Genomic DNA, 19166 nt, shown 5'->3' on the forward strand with positions numbered 1-19166 from the left:
GGGAGCCTGGCGGGCTGCCATCTATGGGGTCGCAGAGAGTCGGACACGACTGAAGTGACTTAGCAGCATATATATATATATATATATTTATATTTATATATAACAATATATAAATTATTATATATTTATATATAATTTGTTTTATATGTAGAACAAATTTTAGCATTTAAGATGATTTCACCATATATCACATTCACAGTTGAAGTGAATTTTTATAATACACATCAAGATACTAAAGAAAAGACCTAAAATCAAAAATACTTTTATCACATTCTTTGGATAACTTATCCTTTTACAAAAGAATTTGCAATATAATGTTTCACTTATAGTGTAGTTAAAATCATCTCTTTCAAAGCACACATACACTGGTGTGCTTTGATTTCCTTTTAATAAGTGAATCCTTTGGCTGGATAATTTGTGTGTGATAAAATAAAAAGTGAAAATGGTAATCCACAATAAAAGATTACTCATCTGACCTGTTAAATATATCCACAGAAAGAAAGGGAATGGGAAAAGTTTTATTATAATAAAATCTACAAGTTCTTTGTAGATTTACCCACCATAACTCCACCAGTAACTTAATTCTTATCTCCATGGGACTGTATTTTCTGAGATACCACTAATTCACTCCATTTATAGTCTCCAAAGGCTAATTTTATTATATAACAAACATTTTCAAAAGGTGATATGGTGTCTCATTCACAGATGACTTATAACAATTATATTAAAGAATTACATCATGTGATATAATAGAAAAGTGCTTTTAAAAAGCACATTGATCAAAACACTACATTAAGAGTATCAAAAATACTCCAGATTAAAAATGTGCTAGTTCCCCAAATCCCTTTGTAATCTTGGAGGTCCAAATCTTTACTGGCTGTGAGTTTTTATTCATATTGTTTAACCTTAGTGAATGACATTGTCCTCATCAATAAGTGAGGATAATAAGCCCTTCCCAATGTGTTTACAAATTGATTAAAAGCTCATGAGCTCATACGTGACAAGAAAAACCAACAAATTTTCATGTTTCTATGGATTTCAAAGGTACCATTCAATAATCAAATATTTATTTAAAAACTATTATTGTTAAGAATCTTGCTTGTTATGAGAGTATCTTAGGAAGACTTTGCATGCAAACAAATAGTTATGTATTAAAAATGCTAATTTGATTCTCTCTCAAAATAAATATATGGATTATTTTTCATTCTTCACAAGTTTTTTCACTTCTAATCATCTGTCAGAGAATATTTTTTAGTAAGGCTTACTTATGAAAGTTATTTTAAAATACCTAAATGAACCTTGGTCTAACTTCCATATACTGAATTGTCTTTTCCTAAGACATTGTATCACTGATACTGCTCACAGCACCAATTGTCTTGCTGCTCACACAGTTCACACTGTTCGCTGAAACCAGGGTAGGCAAGGCATGAGCCAAAAGCCAAGAAGGAGACTCAAGGAGCTGTAGGAACTGCAGACCTGTTTACATTCTCCTGGTTGGCATGGCAGCTGCAACACAGCCTCTCTCCTGGCTGATGCAGCAGCCATAGTAGCAGCCATAACATAATCATAACACAGTCATGACATAGCCAGGACATAACGTCATATAACATAACTATGATGGCAATCCAATCCAGCTTCAATGCAGCAGCAGCCAGGGCTTTCATGGTGAGGCTCCTACAGGCATGCTGCAAAAAGGAGCACGTGACCAAGTGAATACCTTATGATGCACATGTGTAGTGCTACAAGTGATCTCAGCTCCTTCTTGTTCTTCAGTCACTGAGTTGTGTCCAGCTGTTTGTGACCCCATGGACTGTAGCACATCAGCCTTTCCTGTCCTTCACTATCTCCTTGAGTTTGCTCAAACTCATGTCCATTGACTTGGAGATGTCATTCAACCATCTTGTCCTCTGTTGTCCCCTCTCCTCCTGCCTTTAATCATTATTTACAAAATGTGGGGCAAAAGCCAGAAGCCATGGGATGAGAGAGGCTGACCATGCAATCTTGGCTAATTTGCTGTTTCTCTGCATACATATTTTGAAACAACCACATTGAAATTGATTTGCCTACTCACTACTTATTAATGATGCTGTGAAAGGGCTGCACTCAATGAGTCAGCAAATTTGAAAAATTCAGCAGTGGTCACAGGTAAAGGTCGGTTTTCATTCCAATCCCAAAGAAAGGCAGTGCCAAAGAATACTCAAATTACTGAACAATTGGAATCATCTCATCTCACATGCTAGCAAAGTAATGCTCGAAATTCTCCAAGCCAGGCTTCAACAGTATGTGAACCATGAACTTCCAGATGTTCAAGCTGGATTTAGAAAAGGCAGAGGAACCAGAGATCAAATTGCCAACATCTGTTGGAGCATCAAAAAAGCAAGAGAGTTTCAGAAAATCATCTACTTCTGCTTTATTGACTATGCCAAAGCCTTTGACTTTGTGGATCACCCCAAACTGTGGAAAATTCTTAAAGAGATAAGAATACCAAACCACCTGACCTGCCTCTTAAGAAACCTGTATGCAGGTCAGGAAGCAACAGTTATAACTGGACATGGAATAACAGACTGGTTTCAAACAGGGAAAGGAGTATATCAAAGCTGTATATTGTCACCCTGATTATTTAATTTATATGCAGAGTACATCATGAGAAATGCTGGACTGGATGAAGCACAAGCTGGAATCAAGTTTGCCAGGAAAAATATCAATAACCTCAGATATACAGATGACACCACCCTATGGCAGAAAGTGAAGAAGATCATAGAACCTCTTGATGAAAGTGAAAGAGGAGAGTGAAAAGCTGACTTAAAACTCAACATTCAGGAAATGAATATCATGGCATCTGGTCCATAACTTTACAGTAAATAGATGAGGAAACAATGGAAATAGTGACAGACTTAATTTTGAGGGGGCTCCAAAATCACTGCAGACAGACTGCAGACATGAAATTAAAAGATGCTTGCTTCTTGGAAGTAAACTCATGACCAACCTAGACAGCATATTAAAAAGCAGAGACATTACTTTGCCAACAAAGGTCCATCTAGTGAAAGCTATAGTTTTTCCAGTGGTCATGTATGGATGTAAGAGTTGGACTATAAAGAAAGTTGAGTGCCAAAGAATTGACACTTTTGAAATGTGGTGTTGGAGAACACTCTTGAGAGTCCCTTGGACTGCAAGGAGATACAACCAGCCCCATTCTAAAGGAAATCAGTCTTGAATATTCATTGGAAGGACTGATGCTGAGGCTGAAACTCCACTACTTTGGCCACCTGATGCGAAGAACTGACTCATTAGAAAAGACCCTGATGCGGGGAAAGATTGAAGGCAGGAGGAGAAGGGGCCAACAGAGGATGAGATGGTTGGATGGCATCACCAACACAATGGACATGAATTTGAGTAAACTCCCAAAGTTGGTGATGGACAGGGATGCCTGGCGTGCTGCAGTCCAAGGAGTCACAAAGAGTCGGACACAACTGAGCAACTGAACTGAACTGGACTGAACTTATTAATTGTATGACCAAAGAAAACTTTTTGCTTTTCACGTATACTTAGTAATTTTTGAAATAAAGAAATCAATATTTCTTTTCAGGAAATTTGGCATAGAGTAGGTATGCTAATAGCTATTGAAATTATTATCCATCTATTCTTTTTTTTTAATTAGAGGATATTTGCTTTGCAATATCATGCTGATTTCTGCCATACAAGACTCGAATCAGTCATAACTATATATATATATATATCTCCACTCTCTTGAGCCTCTGCCTTTCCATCCCACTCCTCTAGGTCTGTGATGACTGAGTACCAGGCTGAGATCCTTATATTATACAGAGGCTTCCAACTAGCTGTCTCTTACACATGATTCTTTATATAAGTCAATGTTACTTTCTCAGTTCATCCATCTCACCTTCTCCTTCTCCCACTGTATCCACAAGTCTGTTCTCTCTGCCTACGTCTCCATTCCTTCCCTGCACGTAGGTGTATCAGCCGGGCAGCTGTGACCAGCACACTAAGCATGGCCGAGAGGAGTTACCCCATGTCCGAGGTCAGGAAGCAACAGTTAGAACTGGACATGGAACAACAGACTGGATCCAAATAGGAAAAGGAATACATCAAGGCTGTATATTGTCACCCTGCTTATTTAACTTATATGCTGAGTACATCATATAGTACATCCAGTACAGAAAGGCTGTACTGGAAGAAACACAAGCTGGAATCAAGATTGCTGGGAGAAATATCAATAACCTCAGATATGCAGATGACACCACCCTTATGGCAGAAAGTGAAGAGGAACTCAAAGCCTCTTGATGAAAGTGAAAGAGGAGAGTGAAAAAGTTGGCTTAAAGCTCAACATTCAGAAAACGAAGATCATGGCCTCTGGTCCCATCACCTCATGGGAAATAGATGGGGAAACAGTGGAAACAGTGTCAGACTTTGTTTTTGGGGGCTCCAAAATTACTGAAGATGGTGACTGCAGCCATGAAATTAAAAGACGGTTACTCCTTGGAAGGAAAGTTATGATCAACCTAGATAGCATATTGAAAAGCAGAGACATTACTTGCCAACAAAGGTTCCTCTAGTCAAGGCTATGGTTTTTCCTGTGGTCATGTATGGATGTGAGAGTTGGACTGTGAAGAAGGCTGAGCACCAAAGAATTGATGCTTTTGAACTGTGGTGTTGGAGAAGACTCTTGAGAGTCCCTTGGACTGCAAGGAGATCCAACCAGTCCATTCTGAAGGAGAACAGCCCTGGGATTTCTTTGGAAGGAATGATGCTAAAGCTGAAACTCCAGTACTTTGGCCACCTCATGCGAAGAGTTGACTCATTGGAAAAGACTCTGATGCTGGAAGGGATTGGGGGCAGGAGGAGAAAGGGACGACAGAAGATGAGATGGCTGGATGGCATCACTGACTCGATGGACGTGAGTCTGAGTGAACTCCGGGAGTTGGTGATGGACAGGGAGGCCTGGCGTGCTACGATTCATGAGGTTGCAAAGAATCGGACACAACTGAGTGACTGTACTGAACTGAACTGATAGATTGGTTATAGCTTTTCTTCCAAGGAGCAACTGTCTTTTAATTTTATGGTTGCAATGACCATCAGCAGTGATTTTGGAGCCCAAAGAAATAAAGCCTGTCACTGTTTATTGTTTCCCCATCTATTTGGCATGAAGTTTTGGGACTGGATGCCATGATCTTAGTCTTTTGAATGTTGAATTTTAGGCCAGCTTTTTCACTCTCCTTTTTCAGTTTCATCAAGAGGCTCTTTATTTACTCTTTGCTTTCTTCCATATGGGTGATATCATCTGCATAACTGAGGTTATTGATATTTCTTCTGGCAACCTTGATTCCTGCTTGTGCTTCATCCAGCTTAACATTTTACATGATGTACTCTGCATATAAGTTAAATAAGCAGGTTGGCAATATACAGCCTCGATGTACTCCTTTCCCTATTTGGAACCAGTCTGTTGTTCCATGTCACATTCTAGCTGTTGCTTCTTGACCTTCATACAGATTTCTCACGAGGTAGGTCAGGTGGTCTGGTATTCCTATGTCTTTAAGAATTTTCCACAGTTTGTGGTGATCCACAATGTCAAAGTCTTTGGCATAGTTCATAAAATAGAAGTAGATGATTTTCTGGAACTCTCTTGCTTTTTCGATGCTCCAACAGATGTTGGCAATTTGATCTCTGGCTCCTCTGCCTTTTCTTAATCCAGCTTGAACATCTGAAAGTTCATGGTTCATGTACAATTGAAGCCTGGCTTGGAGAATTTTGAGCATTACTTTGCTAGCATGTGAGATGAGATGATTCCAATTGTGCAGTAGTTTGAGCACTTTTTGGCATTGCCTTTCTTTGGGATTGGAATGAAAACTGACCTTTTCCAGTCCTGTGGCCACAAGTTTTCCAAATTTGCTGGCATATTCAGTGCAGCATTTTCACAGCATCATCATTTAGGATTTGGAATATCTCAGCTGGAATTCCACACCTCCACTATCTTTGTCTGTAGTGATGCTTCCTAAGGCCCACTTGACTTCACACTCCAGGATGCCTGGCTCTGGATGAGTGATCACAACATCCTGGTTATCTAGGTCATTAAGATCTTTTTGTATAGTTCTTCTGTATATTCTTGCTACCCCTTCTTAATATCTTCTTCTTTTTGTAGGTCCATACCATTTCTGCCCTTTATTGTGCCCATCTTAGCACGAAATATTCCCTTTGTATCTCTAATTTTCTTGAAGAGATCTCTAGTCTTTCCCACTCTATTATTTTCCTCTATTTCTTTGCCTTGATCACTTAAGAAGGCTATCTTATCTCTCATTACTATTCTTTGGAACTCTTCATTCAAGGTGGATATATGTTACCTTTTCTCCTTTTCTTTTCACCTCTCTTCTTTTCTCAGCTATTTATAAGGCCTTCTCAGACAACCATTTTGCCTTCTTACAGTCCTTTTTCTTGGGGATGGTTTTGATCACGGCCTCCTTTACAATGTTACAAACCTCCATCCTTAGTTCTTCAAGCACTGTATCAGAGCTAATCCCTTGAATCTATCTGTCACTTCCACTATATAATTGTAAGGGATTTGATTTAGGTCATACCTGGATGGTCTAGTGGTTTTCCCAACTTTCTTCAATTTAAGTCTCAATTTGGCAATAAGGAGCTCATGATCTGAGCCACAATCAACTCTTGGTCTTGTTTTTGCTGACTGTATACAGTTTCTCTATCTTCAGAAACAAAGAATATAATCAGATCTGGTGATGTCCATATGTAGTCTTCTCTTGTCTTGTTTGTAGAGGATGTTTGCTTTGAGCAGTGCATTTTCTTGGCAAAACTCCATTAGCCTTTGCCCTGCTTCATTTTGTACTCCAATACCAAAATTGCCTGGAACTCCAGATATCTTGTGACTTCCTACTTTTACATTCCTGTCCCCTATAATGAAAAGGACATCTGTTTTGCATGTTAATTCTAGAAGGTCTTGTAGGTCTTCATAGAACTGTTCAACTTCAGCTTCTTCAGCATTACTGGTGGGGGCATAGACTTGGATTACTGTGATATTGAATGGCTTGCCTTGGAAACAAACAGAGATCATTCTGTCATTTTTGAGGTTGCACCCAAGTACTGCATTTTGGACTCTTCTGGTGACTATGAGGGCTAACTCCACTTCTTCTTAGGAATTCTTGATCACAGTAGTAGATATAATCATCATCTGAATTAAATTCATCCATTCCAGTCCATTATACCATTGATTCCTAAAATGTAAATGTTCATTCTTGTCATCTTCTGTTTCACCACTTCCAATTTGCCTTGATTAGTTCAATTGTATGATTAGTTTATATATCCACAGTCTTCCTTTACAGCTTTTCTGTATTATCAGTACCTAATATAGATTTTGGTATACAGCTTACACTGAAAAAACACCTGTTAAATGAATTAAGAAAATGATTTGTCTTATTTGTGGTCAATATGCTTCCAATCACACATTTCAACCTTATAGTCTGTCACATATGACTCTCAGCCCTGTCATTAATTGTATGAATTGATTGGACAGGTATAATCCTGTAAGCTGCAGTTCTAGTTAAAACTCCATTATCAAACTCTGCATGAGTTTCTGGACTTGGAAAAAAGGTCTCAGAAAAAAAGAAAACCTGAGGTCTTGTGATTCTTTATTACAAACTTCCTCCTTCAGATTACTTGTCTTTTAGTTCACGTGTTTTATAATAAGTCCAGAAATAAGCTTATTTCAGTTTAGAATTGGACCTGAATTTTAGAGTTCTTGTAGTAAAATTTTTACTTGTACTCATTTTTCACCTTAAAGATAAAAATAGAACATAGAAACAGATTTTTTTTTTTTTTACTTCCCATGAGTGCATGCTAAGTTACTTCAGTCATGTCCAACTCTTTGTGACCCTATGGACCATAGCCCACCAGGCTCCTCTGTTCATGGGATTCTCCAGGCAAGAATACAAGAGTCAGTTGCCATTCCCTTTTCCAGGGGATCTGCCTGATGCAGGGATCAAACCTGCTGTAAGTGACAATAAAATAATCAAAGCTTCATCCATACAAATTCTTTTTTTTTTTTTTCATTTCTCTTTTTGATATATAGAATGCTTATTCTAACTAAGTTCTCTGATGAGCACCTGCAAAGTAACTGCTTTCTCTTAACCATGAGATCAAAACAACCAGCAGTATTTTTAGTCAGACTATTCTCTCTAGTTGCCATTCCTGCTCCAATTAAGAATTTTTTTCACATCAATTTGGTCTCAGATCAACCAGAATCTTGCCTGAAACAAGGACTACTTTTACATTAAAAATAATCAAGTTTTACTGCTTTTTATTCTAGGAGGAAGGATTTAAATGAAAAAAGCACACTCTCCATCAAAGTGCAGGCTTTTCTTTAGTATTTTTGCATATGTCTTTATGAGATAAAAATAATCTGTTCACAATTTTAAAAATCCATTTATTTTTTTAACCATTTATCATTTATTTATTATTATTATTTACTTTACAATATTGTATTGGTTTTGCCATACATTAACATGAACCCACCACGGGTGTACATGTGTTCCCCATCCTGAACTCCCCTCCCACCTCCCTCCCCATACTATCCCTGTGGGTCATCCCAGTGCACCAGACCCAAGCATCCTGTATCCTACATCAGACCTGGACTGGCAATTCGTTTCTTATATGATATGTACTGCTGATGCTATAGCTCCTAGGAAGCGATAACACAAAGACAATTCCAGGAGAAACTGTTGAATTTTACCTGTATTAACAGGTGATACAAAATAAAGCAGTTAGGGCTGATATTATCCTTTGGGTCATTGAGATCTCAAAACACAATTCAGGTCATAGTTATTTCTTTTCTGTGTCTAATTTCTAGGCCATACCCATATTTCAATTTATGAGAAATAGGCATTCATTTGGGATTGTTTGCCGTTAAAATATTTTAACTATAATAAGTTGATTTGAAAAGTCATAATGAACACAATAAAAACTTGTAGTAAATGTATTAGAAGCTAAATATATATACTTTTAAGAAAACATTTAAGATATTTAGTTAGAATAAATTGATATCCAAATAGCTTTCCAGAATTTATAAATTCAATGAGGATGAAAAGAGGAAACTAAAACCATATAATCTCTAAAGAGATATTACAACCCCATTGCTCACTGTGTTGTGTTTGTAAGAGTAGTCAAAGGAAGTTAATTGAGAAACCTTGTCATGCTTTGTTTTCAGATTGAGGGGAGTTGTTGGGGAAAACAAGAAAGACAGCTTCTATCTTTAACTGTCAGTGAAAATGAGTTTAAAGCCATACATTATGTACATTTGAAAGTTAATGAAGCTGATTTTTATTAGAAGTTAGTGTGTAGCTTTTCAAACCAAAAAAAAAGGTAGTAGAATACATTTTCCTTTTTGTTTTACCACTTTACTTATTTATAGTAACTATTATATACTTGACTATTTACAATGAAATGCAGCATGTGTGTAAAATCCAAAACACTTTCCTCAATAATGAATTCCTTCCTATTTATTCATTATGCCTTGACTGTTTACTAGTCCTTCATGGTTTTGAATGAATTTTAAAAGGTTGGATTGTAAATTCAGCAAATTTTAAATTGTAAGCCATCTCTCAAAAATGTAATTTATAGAATTTCTCTTAGAATATTAAAGTTGATGATTTATCTCTTTCATATCCATTCAGTATATTTTCTTGACTGCTTACCTTCATCATTCATCAGATTAACAAACATTAAATTTGAGGGTCTACATTGTATTGTTATGAAATAATACTACTTTAGCATGAAATGATGACAAGTTTTGTTTTAATCTCCTTTATAATTGATAGTGATAGGAAAAGCAGAACATTTTCAATAAGCATTTCTCACCAGGGAAACAAGATTTTACAAAATGGGAATTCTAAGACAATGTTTATTTACAAAAATATTGGACTCCTATCATTCCCAAGAAACTATTCTAAAACTCATTTATTTAATCAACCAAGCCTAAGAAAAAAGGAAGGTACAAATGTACTGAGCTATGAATACATTAATAAAAAATAAAAGAAATATAAATAATGCATACCATTCTTTTTTAAGACCACTTTATTTTTAGGACAATGTTTTTAAATTGTGCAAATGCAAGAAAATTTAAGGGAAGACAATTGAAACTCAATCAATGCATTAGTCCTTCATACATTCAAGTTAGTGTTTCAATAACTATAATATTTCTAGAATAATCAAAATGGATGAGTATAATTAATTTGTACACACCATCCCAGGCTTACATAAAATGAAAGTAACATGACATTTTCACTCACATTTATAGAAAAGGGGCCCTTATATCTTCATTATATTTTGCTTGAGTGCACAAGTCCCTCTAATTTGGCAAATTCATGCTTGGTTTTACATACCATTTTTAGCATGACAGATGATTAGGAAGCAGTTTGGGCACCAGACAACCCCAACCACTTCTGTTCTTAATATGCTTGAGTGGCTTTGATTGGTAGTAGAAAAATTAATATGTAAAAGCTATTATAAAGAAATACAGTAATTATTCAATGTGTTATAAAGCTATTGTTTAATTTATCCCTACACTGGAAATTTGTATGCACTATACATAGAAATTAGGAATGCACACATAGTCTGAAAAGCATGATATTTAAAATTGGATGGTAGAGATTTATTGTTAAAACTCTCCTCTCACTGCTCGACAAAGAAAAAGAAACCTTGCTTAGATAATGATAGAAGAGTAAGGACAAGTTACAAGAGCAGTAATTCTTTAAGCTCCTTCTTGCCTCGCATCTGAACGCTGTGTTATGTTGGCAGATCTGGGGAACTTTAGTGGCCGGACGAGAAGCGCAGTGTCCGTGCGGGAAGGCCAAGGGGTCGTCCTCCTGTGCTCGCCGCCACCTCACTCGCCAGGTAGGTTGTCTCCCTTTCCTATAGCTGCTCCTCTCCTCCTGTGTGCTCGTTCCTTTAGACAGGGTGTTGACTGGGGAACATTCAGGTGACGTGTGGGTGGTTTTCTCGATGTGTATCAGGGCACCAGGTGAGTAATTAAAGACCATATTCTCTAAATGCCACAGGACAGGAGACTGAGCTCCTCTGATAAGACTGTTTTATGGCCTGAGTATGGACCATCCTGGTTATGGATGTCTCTCTCTGCCTGCCACCAGGGAGGAATATACTACCTGGAGCACAGGGAAAGTGATAAGCTAAGAGAGTTAGCAACTTTTCAAAATTGTTGGGAATGTCAGAGCTGAGTTAACTGAACATCAATGTGCTTCTTGTTTCAGAAGATAAGCTGGAAACTGGGTTGTTTATGGGGTAATTTTTCACACTGGAACAAAAAATGTTAAGAAATATTTCTTGAGTTTCATACAGCTATGATTTCCTTGTTATTTTCTGACTACCTGAGTTCTTGTTTGTAAAAGTTATAATAGTAGGTAAGTATTTCTCAGGGTTTGAAGTAACAGAATAGTCAACTGTGCTCAGATTAATTATTTCCCCTCTCTCCAACTCACAGATAATTATATACATTTTGTTTAAGTTCTATAGTTTGAAGTGAGTACTTCTTTGCAACTCAGTAAAGTTTTCCTATAATGCAATTTAAGAAAGGCCAGCATCAATTAAAGAGAAAGAGAATCAAATGTGTATTTCTACTTGAGAAATAATGAAGATTTTAGTTAACAAGTGGAAACAGAATTCAAGATCCTGGTACCTCAATCAATTTTTCTTTTTTTGTTTAGAGTGAAAACCAAACTTGTCTCTAGGTTGCATTACTAGTGTAGTATTGGGGCCCAATTTTGTTCTATCATAGATAATCCTTATCATGCTTTACAATAAGACCTCAAATCAGTTTTTTTAAAGTTCCTCATCTCTATCAGACCCTAATTTTCTTTTTAATTGAAAGAAAAGTAAACTAAGTTTCAATAGGAAAATATTTTTTGAAAATATTTTACTTTGAAACTAAGATAATAATCATTGTGAGGAATAATTTTTGAGTTATACCAACTTCATTCCAGTATGTCAATTCAGTTGTTCCAATCCTTTTGTGAGTAGTTTGTGAACTTTACAGAAAAGATATCCAGTCTTACCTACATGTGTTTTACCTTTTTAAAAATGGATTTTAGTAGTCTTAAGAGAATCCTATGAAATTAATATGTTATGTTTAATGTTGGGTTATTATATTTAGTCTGAAGAGAAGTATTAGATAAATGTTAGAAATAATAAAGGAGGGGAAGAGGGAGGGGGGCTAGGGAAAGGAGGGGAGGGGAAGAGGCAACAGACTGCAGAGGATGAACGTGTTCATCAGCAACTTTACAGGGATTAGCAATATGCAGTGACTCCCATGGGGAAAAAGCAAGATTTTCTCTGAGATACAATCTATGTTGTAGGGCTGTTGAAACATATGTTAAAAAATGAAATGAGAGAGAATGATTCAAGAAGCAAAATGGTAAGATTACACACAAACAAATTTTCCAATTGGCAGAGAAAACTATATACAGAAGATTTATAATGGGAAAAAATAGTATAATAAATTGTATACATGACAAGCATAAGATAAGAATATGTATGAATAATTGATTAAATAAATAAAAATGTAATCTTTGAGATCAACAAGAATAAAGCTGGCTTATTTGTTACTGTATATGACAATATATGTGTCATAAGAAATATTAGACTTATTAGATACTTTAAATTTGTAGAGGTTATATTCTACTAGGTACACATGTTGAAGTGTTATATGAAATGACTTATTCAAACATCAGTGTTAACATGACAGAATCTGGGGGGACACATGCATGACCGAAATAACTACAGTAGCTCAGCTTCCAGGCCAATGTCTAACACTTACAAGTTGGTCATTTATCCCTTGATTAGCCAAATCCTATAATATATCTCTAGTTTTTGTTAAGCATGTCAATTATATTCTGGTTCCAACTGAAACTTGCACATCCCACGAAGACATGGCTTCCACTGCAGCCCTTTAAAGTTATGGCTGTTTATTCTGTCACATTGTTTATGCGCCATTCAAAGTGAGACTGGAACACATATTCTCCTTTTCTCCTCATTGCACATTCTCTATTCTCCTTACAAAAAAAAAAAAAAAAACCTCTGTTTTTAAAATTTCAGTTTAGACTCTGCAAATCTTCGTTGCTGTCATTTATACACTCCTAGCTTACTCCTTTTCATTTTGTCTTCTTTTTGCCATTCCAGTGGTCTTGGTTTACAATCATTCTCAGGCACTTCATCTGCTATTATCAGCAGCTGTGGTTTCTTAACTGGGCTTCCAGTTAAGGTAGCACTTGTGGTAAAGAGTCTGCCTGCCAACGTAGAAGACACCGGGGACTCAAATTTGTTCCCTGGATCAGGAAGATCTCCTGGAGTAGGAAACAGTACCCTACTCCAGTAGAGGAAATGGCATGCCTCTCCAGTATTCTTGCCTGGAAAATTCCATGTGCAAGAGGAGCCTGGAAGGCTACAAGCCATGGAGCCACAAAGAGTTGGACTTGGCTGAGCGACTGAGCATTCGTATATTTTCTGTTCACTGCTTCCTTGATTCCAGGAACCCTTCAACCTCATTGAAATCTGCAAATCGTTGATATGACCTCCTTTTCACCTTTGTTGCCCTTCTTTGAGTCTCATTTTTCTCCTTCAATCATTATCATTTTTCTTGCTTACAACCTTAATTACTTCAACTGTCTTTTGCCTTACAACACTCAACAAAATCCTAATCCCAATGTAAACCCATTCTTCAATCTGAAATTACTCAACTTTATATGACTATAAAGGGAATTCCCTCACAGTCCTGTGGTTAGGATTCCACCCTTTCACTGCCAAGGGAACAGGTTCAATCCCTGGTCAGATGAGTACTAAGATCCTACAAGCCGCACAGTATAGCTAATACCTATGTATATACATATGTATGTATATATGACACTATAAAAATAGTTAGGCACATTAGTCTAAATTTTGGGGCTTCCCAGGTGGTGCTAGTGGTAAAGAACCTACCTGCCAATGCAGGAGACATAGCAATGTGGCTTGGATCTTTGGCTTGAGAAGATCCCCTGGAAGAGGGCATGGCAACCCACTCCAATATTCTTGCCTAGAAAATCCCATGGACAGATTCCCTGGTGGGCTACAGTCCATAGGGTTTCAGAGTCAGACACGATTGAAGTGACTTAGCACTCGTGCACACAGTCTAAATTTAAAATCCAAACTATGAATCTCAAGTACACTTACGCTGACCAGAAATTAAGGGGAAAAAAACCAAACGTAGCCCTCTCACTGTAATTTTGTCAAAACTTCAGTGTGTCTCCCATCATTCAATTTTTCTCCCATCCTCACTTTCAGCTGATAACCATTTCATTGTGAAAAGAAAAGCAATTAGAAGATAACTTACACAAGCCTTCATCACCAAATTACACACTTATTAACATTTGTTTCATATTCTAACCTCTCCTTTTTAGTATAGATGTACTGCTGTGCTTCTAAGGTCCATCCCTCAACCTTTGTACTGTAATCCATCCTTATTTATCTACTCAAATAAATTGCTTTAGTAATTCTCTGTTCTACTCTTCTAAATTTTCACCAGAGATTGCTTACTTTCTTCTGGGTCAAAACAATACAAAGCAAACCTCTCCTCTTTCAGCTACCACCTCATTTTTCCACTCCTTTCCATAGCAAACTCTTCAGAGGCTTTGTATGTGCATTATCCAGTTCAACTCTGATGCTGTCTTTTTGTCTCTTTCTTTCTTTCTGCCCTCTTTCTCTGTCTTCCTCTAACTTTTTAATAGATTTATTGAGAGCCAATTTCTACCCCAATACACTCACCTGCTTTAAGTGTACGGTTCAGTGAGCTTCTGTATGTTTAACACAATTGTGCCACCGTCGCCACAGCCGAGTTTAGAACTTCCATTATGTCACACAGGCATTTCCACCTATGTCCTCATGCAATCACTGGTCTCCTTTCTGTCTCTACATTTTTACCTTTCCTAAAAATTTTATTTTAGTGAAATTATACAATGTGCAGTCTCTGTGTGTGTGCACTTAATGTTTCTAAGGTGCGTCCATATTTGTCGGTATGTTATTCCATATTGCTGAATAGTATTCCATTGTATGGATTTACCTCAGTTTATGACATTTTTTACCATTACAACGTTATTTTCAGCCCTCATATTGGAAACTCCTTCTTTTATAAAACACTTTCTTGCAGAATTCCGCACACACTAGTTTTCCTCTTACCTTACTTTGTAATCCCCTGTGTTGATTTTGCCCCATCTCCTCAAACTCATAATCTTACAGTCACTCACGTGTCAGGTTTTGAACTTCTTTCTTTAATATACCCCCATTCCCTGATATTTCACCCCATAATACTCTTTAAATACTGACATCTCCCAAATGTATGTCTCCAATCAGGAATCTGATTGTACATCTAACTACTTACTCAGCATTTCCATTTGCATGGCTAATAGCCACTGCAAACTTACCCATGAGTAACACTGAATTCCTGGTTATATCTTCCCCAAATATGAGATCTTTTCCTCCTAAATTAATGACAGTTCCATTCCTTGCAATTCATCAGTGTTTGACACATTTTTTTTACTTTCCTTCACACCTCACATAAAAATTGTCAGCAATTTTGTAGGTCCTACTATAAATTTTATCTGAAATCTGACAATTTCTCATACCTTCCATGCCAGTTCTCTAGTATAAGGTATAATTATCACCTACCTGAGTTATTGCAGTAGACTTTTAATGGTTCTCTATTATTTTTGCCTTTATCTTTTTAAAATCTGTTCTCAACATGGTAGCCAAGAGTGACCTTCAGTTCAGTTCAGTCGCTCAGTCCTGTCTGACTCTTTTGCGATCGCATGAACTGTAGCACGCCAGGCCTCCCTGTCCATCACCAACTCCCGCAGTTCACCCAAACCCATGTCCATTGAGTAGGTGATGCCATCCAACCATCTCATCCTCTGTCGTCCCCTGCTCCTCCTTCCCTCAATCTTTCCCAGCATCAGGGTCTTTTCCAATGAGTCAGCTCTTTGCATCAGGTGGCCAAAGTATTGGAGTTTCAGCTTTAGCATCAGTCCTTCCAAAGAACACCCAGGACTGATCTCCATTAGAATGGACTGGTTGGATTTCCTTGCAGTCCAAGGGACTCTCAAGAGTCTTCTCCAACACCACAGTTCAAAAGCATCAATTCTTTGGCAATCAGATTTCTTTATGGTCCAACTCTCATATCCATACATGACCGCTGGAAAATCCGCAGCCTTATAGTTTTTATCATGTCACCTCTCTGTCCGAAACACTCCAAAAACTTCCTGTCTGCTAAAGATTGAATTGAGTTATCCTTAAGTTCATATGAAGCCCCAGTGTTTGGAGATGGTTCCTTTGGGAAGTAATTAGGTGTATAGAGACCTTGAGGGTAGGACCCCCTTGATGGAATTAGTGCCCCTATAAGAAGAGACATCAGAGAGCTTGCTCTTTCTTTCCATAATGTGACAATTTAGTGAGAAGGTGGCCATCTGCCAATCAGAGACCTTTCAGCAGAAACCAACTAAGCTGAAACCCTGATCTCAGACTTTCAACCTCAGTATCATTTACTGTTGTTTAAGCCAGCCAGTCTATGACATTTTGTAATGGCACCCTAGGCAGACTAATATACCATCTCATTCACAGTCAGTGCTCAAGTCCTTACTGACAATAGCTTGAATTAGACAAGGCTATGGTCCACGTGGTCAGATAGGTTAGTTTTCTGTGACTGTGGTTTTCATTTTGTCTGCCTTCTGATGGAGAAGGATAAGAGGCTTATGGAAGCTTCCTGATGGGAGAGACTGACTGAGGGGGAAACTAGGCCTTGTTCTGATGGGCAGGGCTATGCTCAGTAAATCTTTAATCCAATTTTCTCTTGATGGGCAGGGCTTTGGTCCCTCCTTGTTATTTGACCTGGGGCCAAAACTATGGTGGAGGTAATGAATATAATGGTGACCTCCTTCATAAGGTCCCATGCAGGAACTGCTACACTCAGTGCCTCCAACCCTGAAGCAGGCCACCACCACACCACACTTCCGTAGGAGACTCCTGGACACTCATGGGCATGTATAGATCAGTCTCTTGTGGGGTTACTGCTCCTTTCTCCTGGGTCCTGGTATGCACAAATTTCTGTTTGTGCCCTCCAAGAGTCTGTTTCCCAGTCCTGTGTAAGTTCTGGTGGCTCTGTGTTGGGGTTAATGACGACCTCCTCCAAGGGGAGTATGGCTTATGCCATACCCAAGTCTGCTGCACCCAGAGCCCCTGCCTCTGCAGCAGTCCACTGCTAACCCATACCTCCACAAGAGACACTCAAACACAGTTCCGTCTCAGTCTCTGTGGGGTCTCTGTGTCCTGGTACACACAAGGTTTGTTTGAGCCTTCTGAGCATCTCTGGCTGTTATGGGGGTTTGATTCTAAATGCAATTTCATCCCTCCTACCATCTTTCTGGGGCTTCTCCTTTGCCCTTGGGCATGAGGTGTCTCTGCAAAGTCGCTCCAGCGCTGCACAGCTGCTACTCCAGTGCCTACTGTACTTCTGGGGCTTCTCTGCCTTTGGACATGGGATATTTCCTCACAGTCACTCCAGCACCATGTAGCCACTACTCCAGCTCATTGTTTTGGGCTCCAAAATCACTGCAGATGATGACTGCAGCCATGAAATTAAGACACTTGCTCCTTGGAAGAAAAGCTATGACCAACCTAGAAAGACTATTAGAAAGCAGAGATATTATTTTACAACAAAGGTCCATCTAGTCAAAGCTATGGTTTTTTCAGTAGTCATGTATGGATGCAAGAGATGGACTATAAAGAAAGCTGAGAGCTGAAGAATTGATGCTTTTGAACTGTGGCGGAGAAGACTCTAGAGAACACCTTGGACTGCAAGGAGATCCAACCAGTCCATCGTAAAGGAAATCAGTCCTGAATATTCATTGGAAGGACTGATGCTGAAGCTGAAACTCCAATACTTTGGCCACCTGATGTGAAGAACTTATTTGTAAAGACCCTGATGCTGGGAAAGATTGAAGGTGGGAGGAGAAGGCAATGACAGAGGATGATATGGTTGGATGTCATCATCAACTCAAAGGACATGAGTTTGAGTAAACTCCAGGAGTTGGTGATGGACAAGGAGGCCTGGCTTGCTACAATCCATGAGGTTGCAAAGAGTCAATCACAACTGAGTGTCTGAAATGACTGACTGAAAATAACTTGGAGAATCCTCAGCATTTGATGCCATATAATCTCTCTGATCTTATCTACTATTCTCTTTTTTGCTTTTTCATATATAGTTGTATTAGTTTCTCTGATATTCCATAGGAACTAGGTATAGTCTTGCCTCAAAGTCTTTCCAGTTGCTATTTTCAATGCCTGATTCCTCTTATGCTTGCCATTTGAATGGCTCACTACTTCACATTCAAACTGCTTGGTGAAAGTTTTTCTAATTTTCCTATTTTGATATGAACCCCCACAATTCCTTTCCTCTTTCTCTGTTTTCTTTTTCTCCACAATGATCATTGCTTTCCATACATGGTAGAAATTTACTTACTTGCTTATTCCCTGTCCTCTTGAAATAGAATATAAATCCCACGAGGGCAGAATTTTTGTAGTTTTTGTTCACTGCTGAGCCTCATGTCTAGAACAATGGAGTACAGGCTCAAAACACTTGTTGAGTGAGTACATGCATAATATTCATAAATATATAAAACTGGCCAAGGTTTTTAGCCCATACATAACTATCAGAAACTGAGAAAGAAATCCTAAGAACAAAGAAAAATAGATCAGCTGTGTAGTAAGAAAAATTTCTTACCATTCACCTTTCTCTTATAATGATGTGAATTGAAGAAGAGATAAGTGAACATGATTCATATTATCAATATGGAAGAATAAAATAAATATAAAATAAAAATAAAAACTGTAACCAGATTGGATTTTTAAATTTAGGTCACAATCATACTGTGAAGTAGTGGATTAATCTTAATGCTTTGTTTTATCAATTAGAAAGACAGCTTTGAAATTGTCTTGGGGAGGTCAAGTCAAAAAATTCTTGCTGTAGAGGAAGGGTGAGTGTAGAAAGAATAAGCCAGGGCTACTCAATGAGAAAGACCTTGTGATTGCTTTCCTGGTCTGGCACCTGTTAG

The 19166-nt window shown here is 37.9% G+C and overlaps 1 protein-coding gene across 1 annotated transcript in view; it reads left to right on the top strand.

Annotated features, from left to right (window-relative positions):
- The window catches only part of CNTN5 (contactin 5), a 663141-nt gene that overhangs the window by 125329 nt on the left and 518646 nt on the right, over positions 1 to 19166 (top strand). Inside the window, exon 4 of the mRNA XM_070383116.1 lies at positions 10819 to 10914. Within this exon, the coding sequence (XP_070239217.1) occupies positions 10819 to 10914 (96 nt within the window). The remainder of the gene's footprint in view (positions 1 to 10818; positions 10915 to 19166) is intronic.

This window comes from Bos mutus, chromosome 15 (assembly GCF_027580195.1).
Source record: "Bos mutus isolate GX-2022 chromosome 15, NWIPB_WYAK_1.1, whole genome shotgun sequence".
In the NCBI taxonomy this organism is placed as follows: Eukaryota; Metazoa; Chordata; class Mammalia; order Artiodactyla; family Bovidae; genus Bos; species Bos mutus.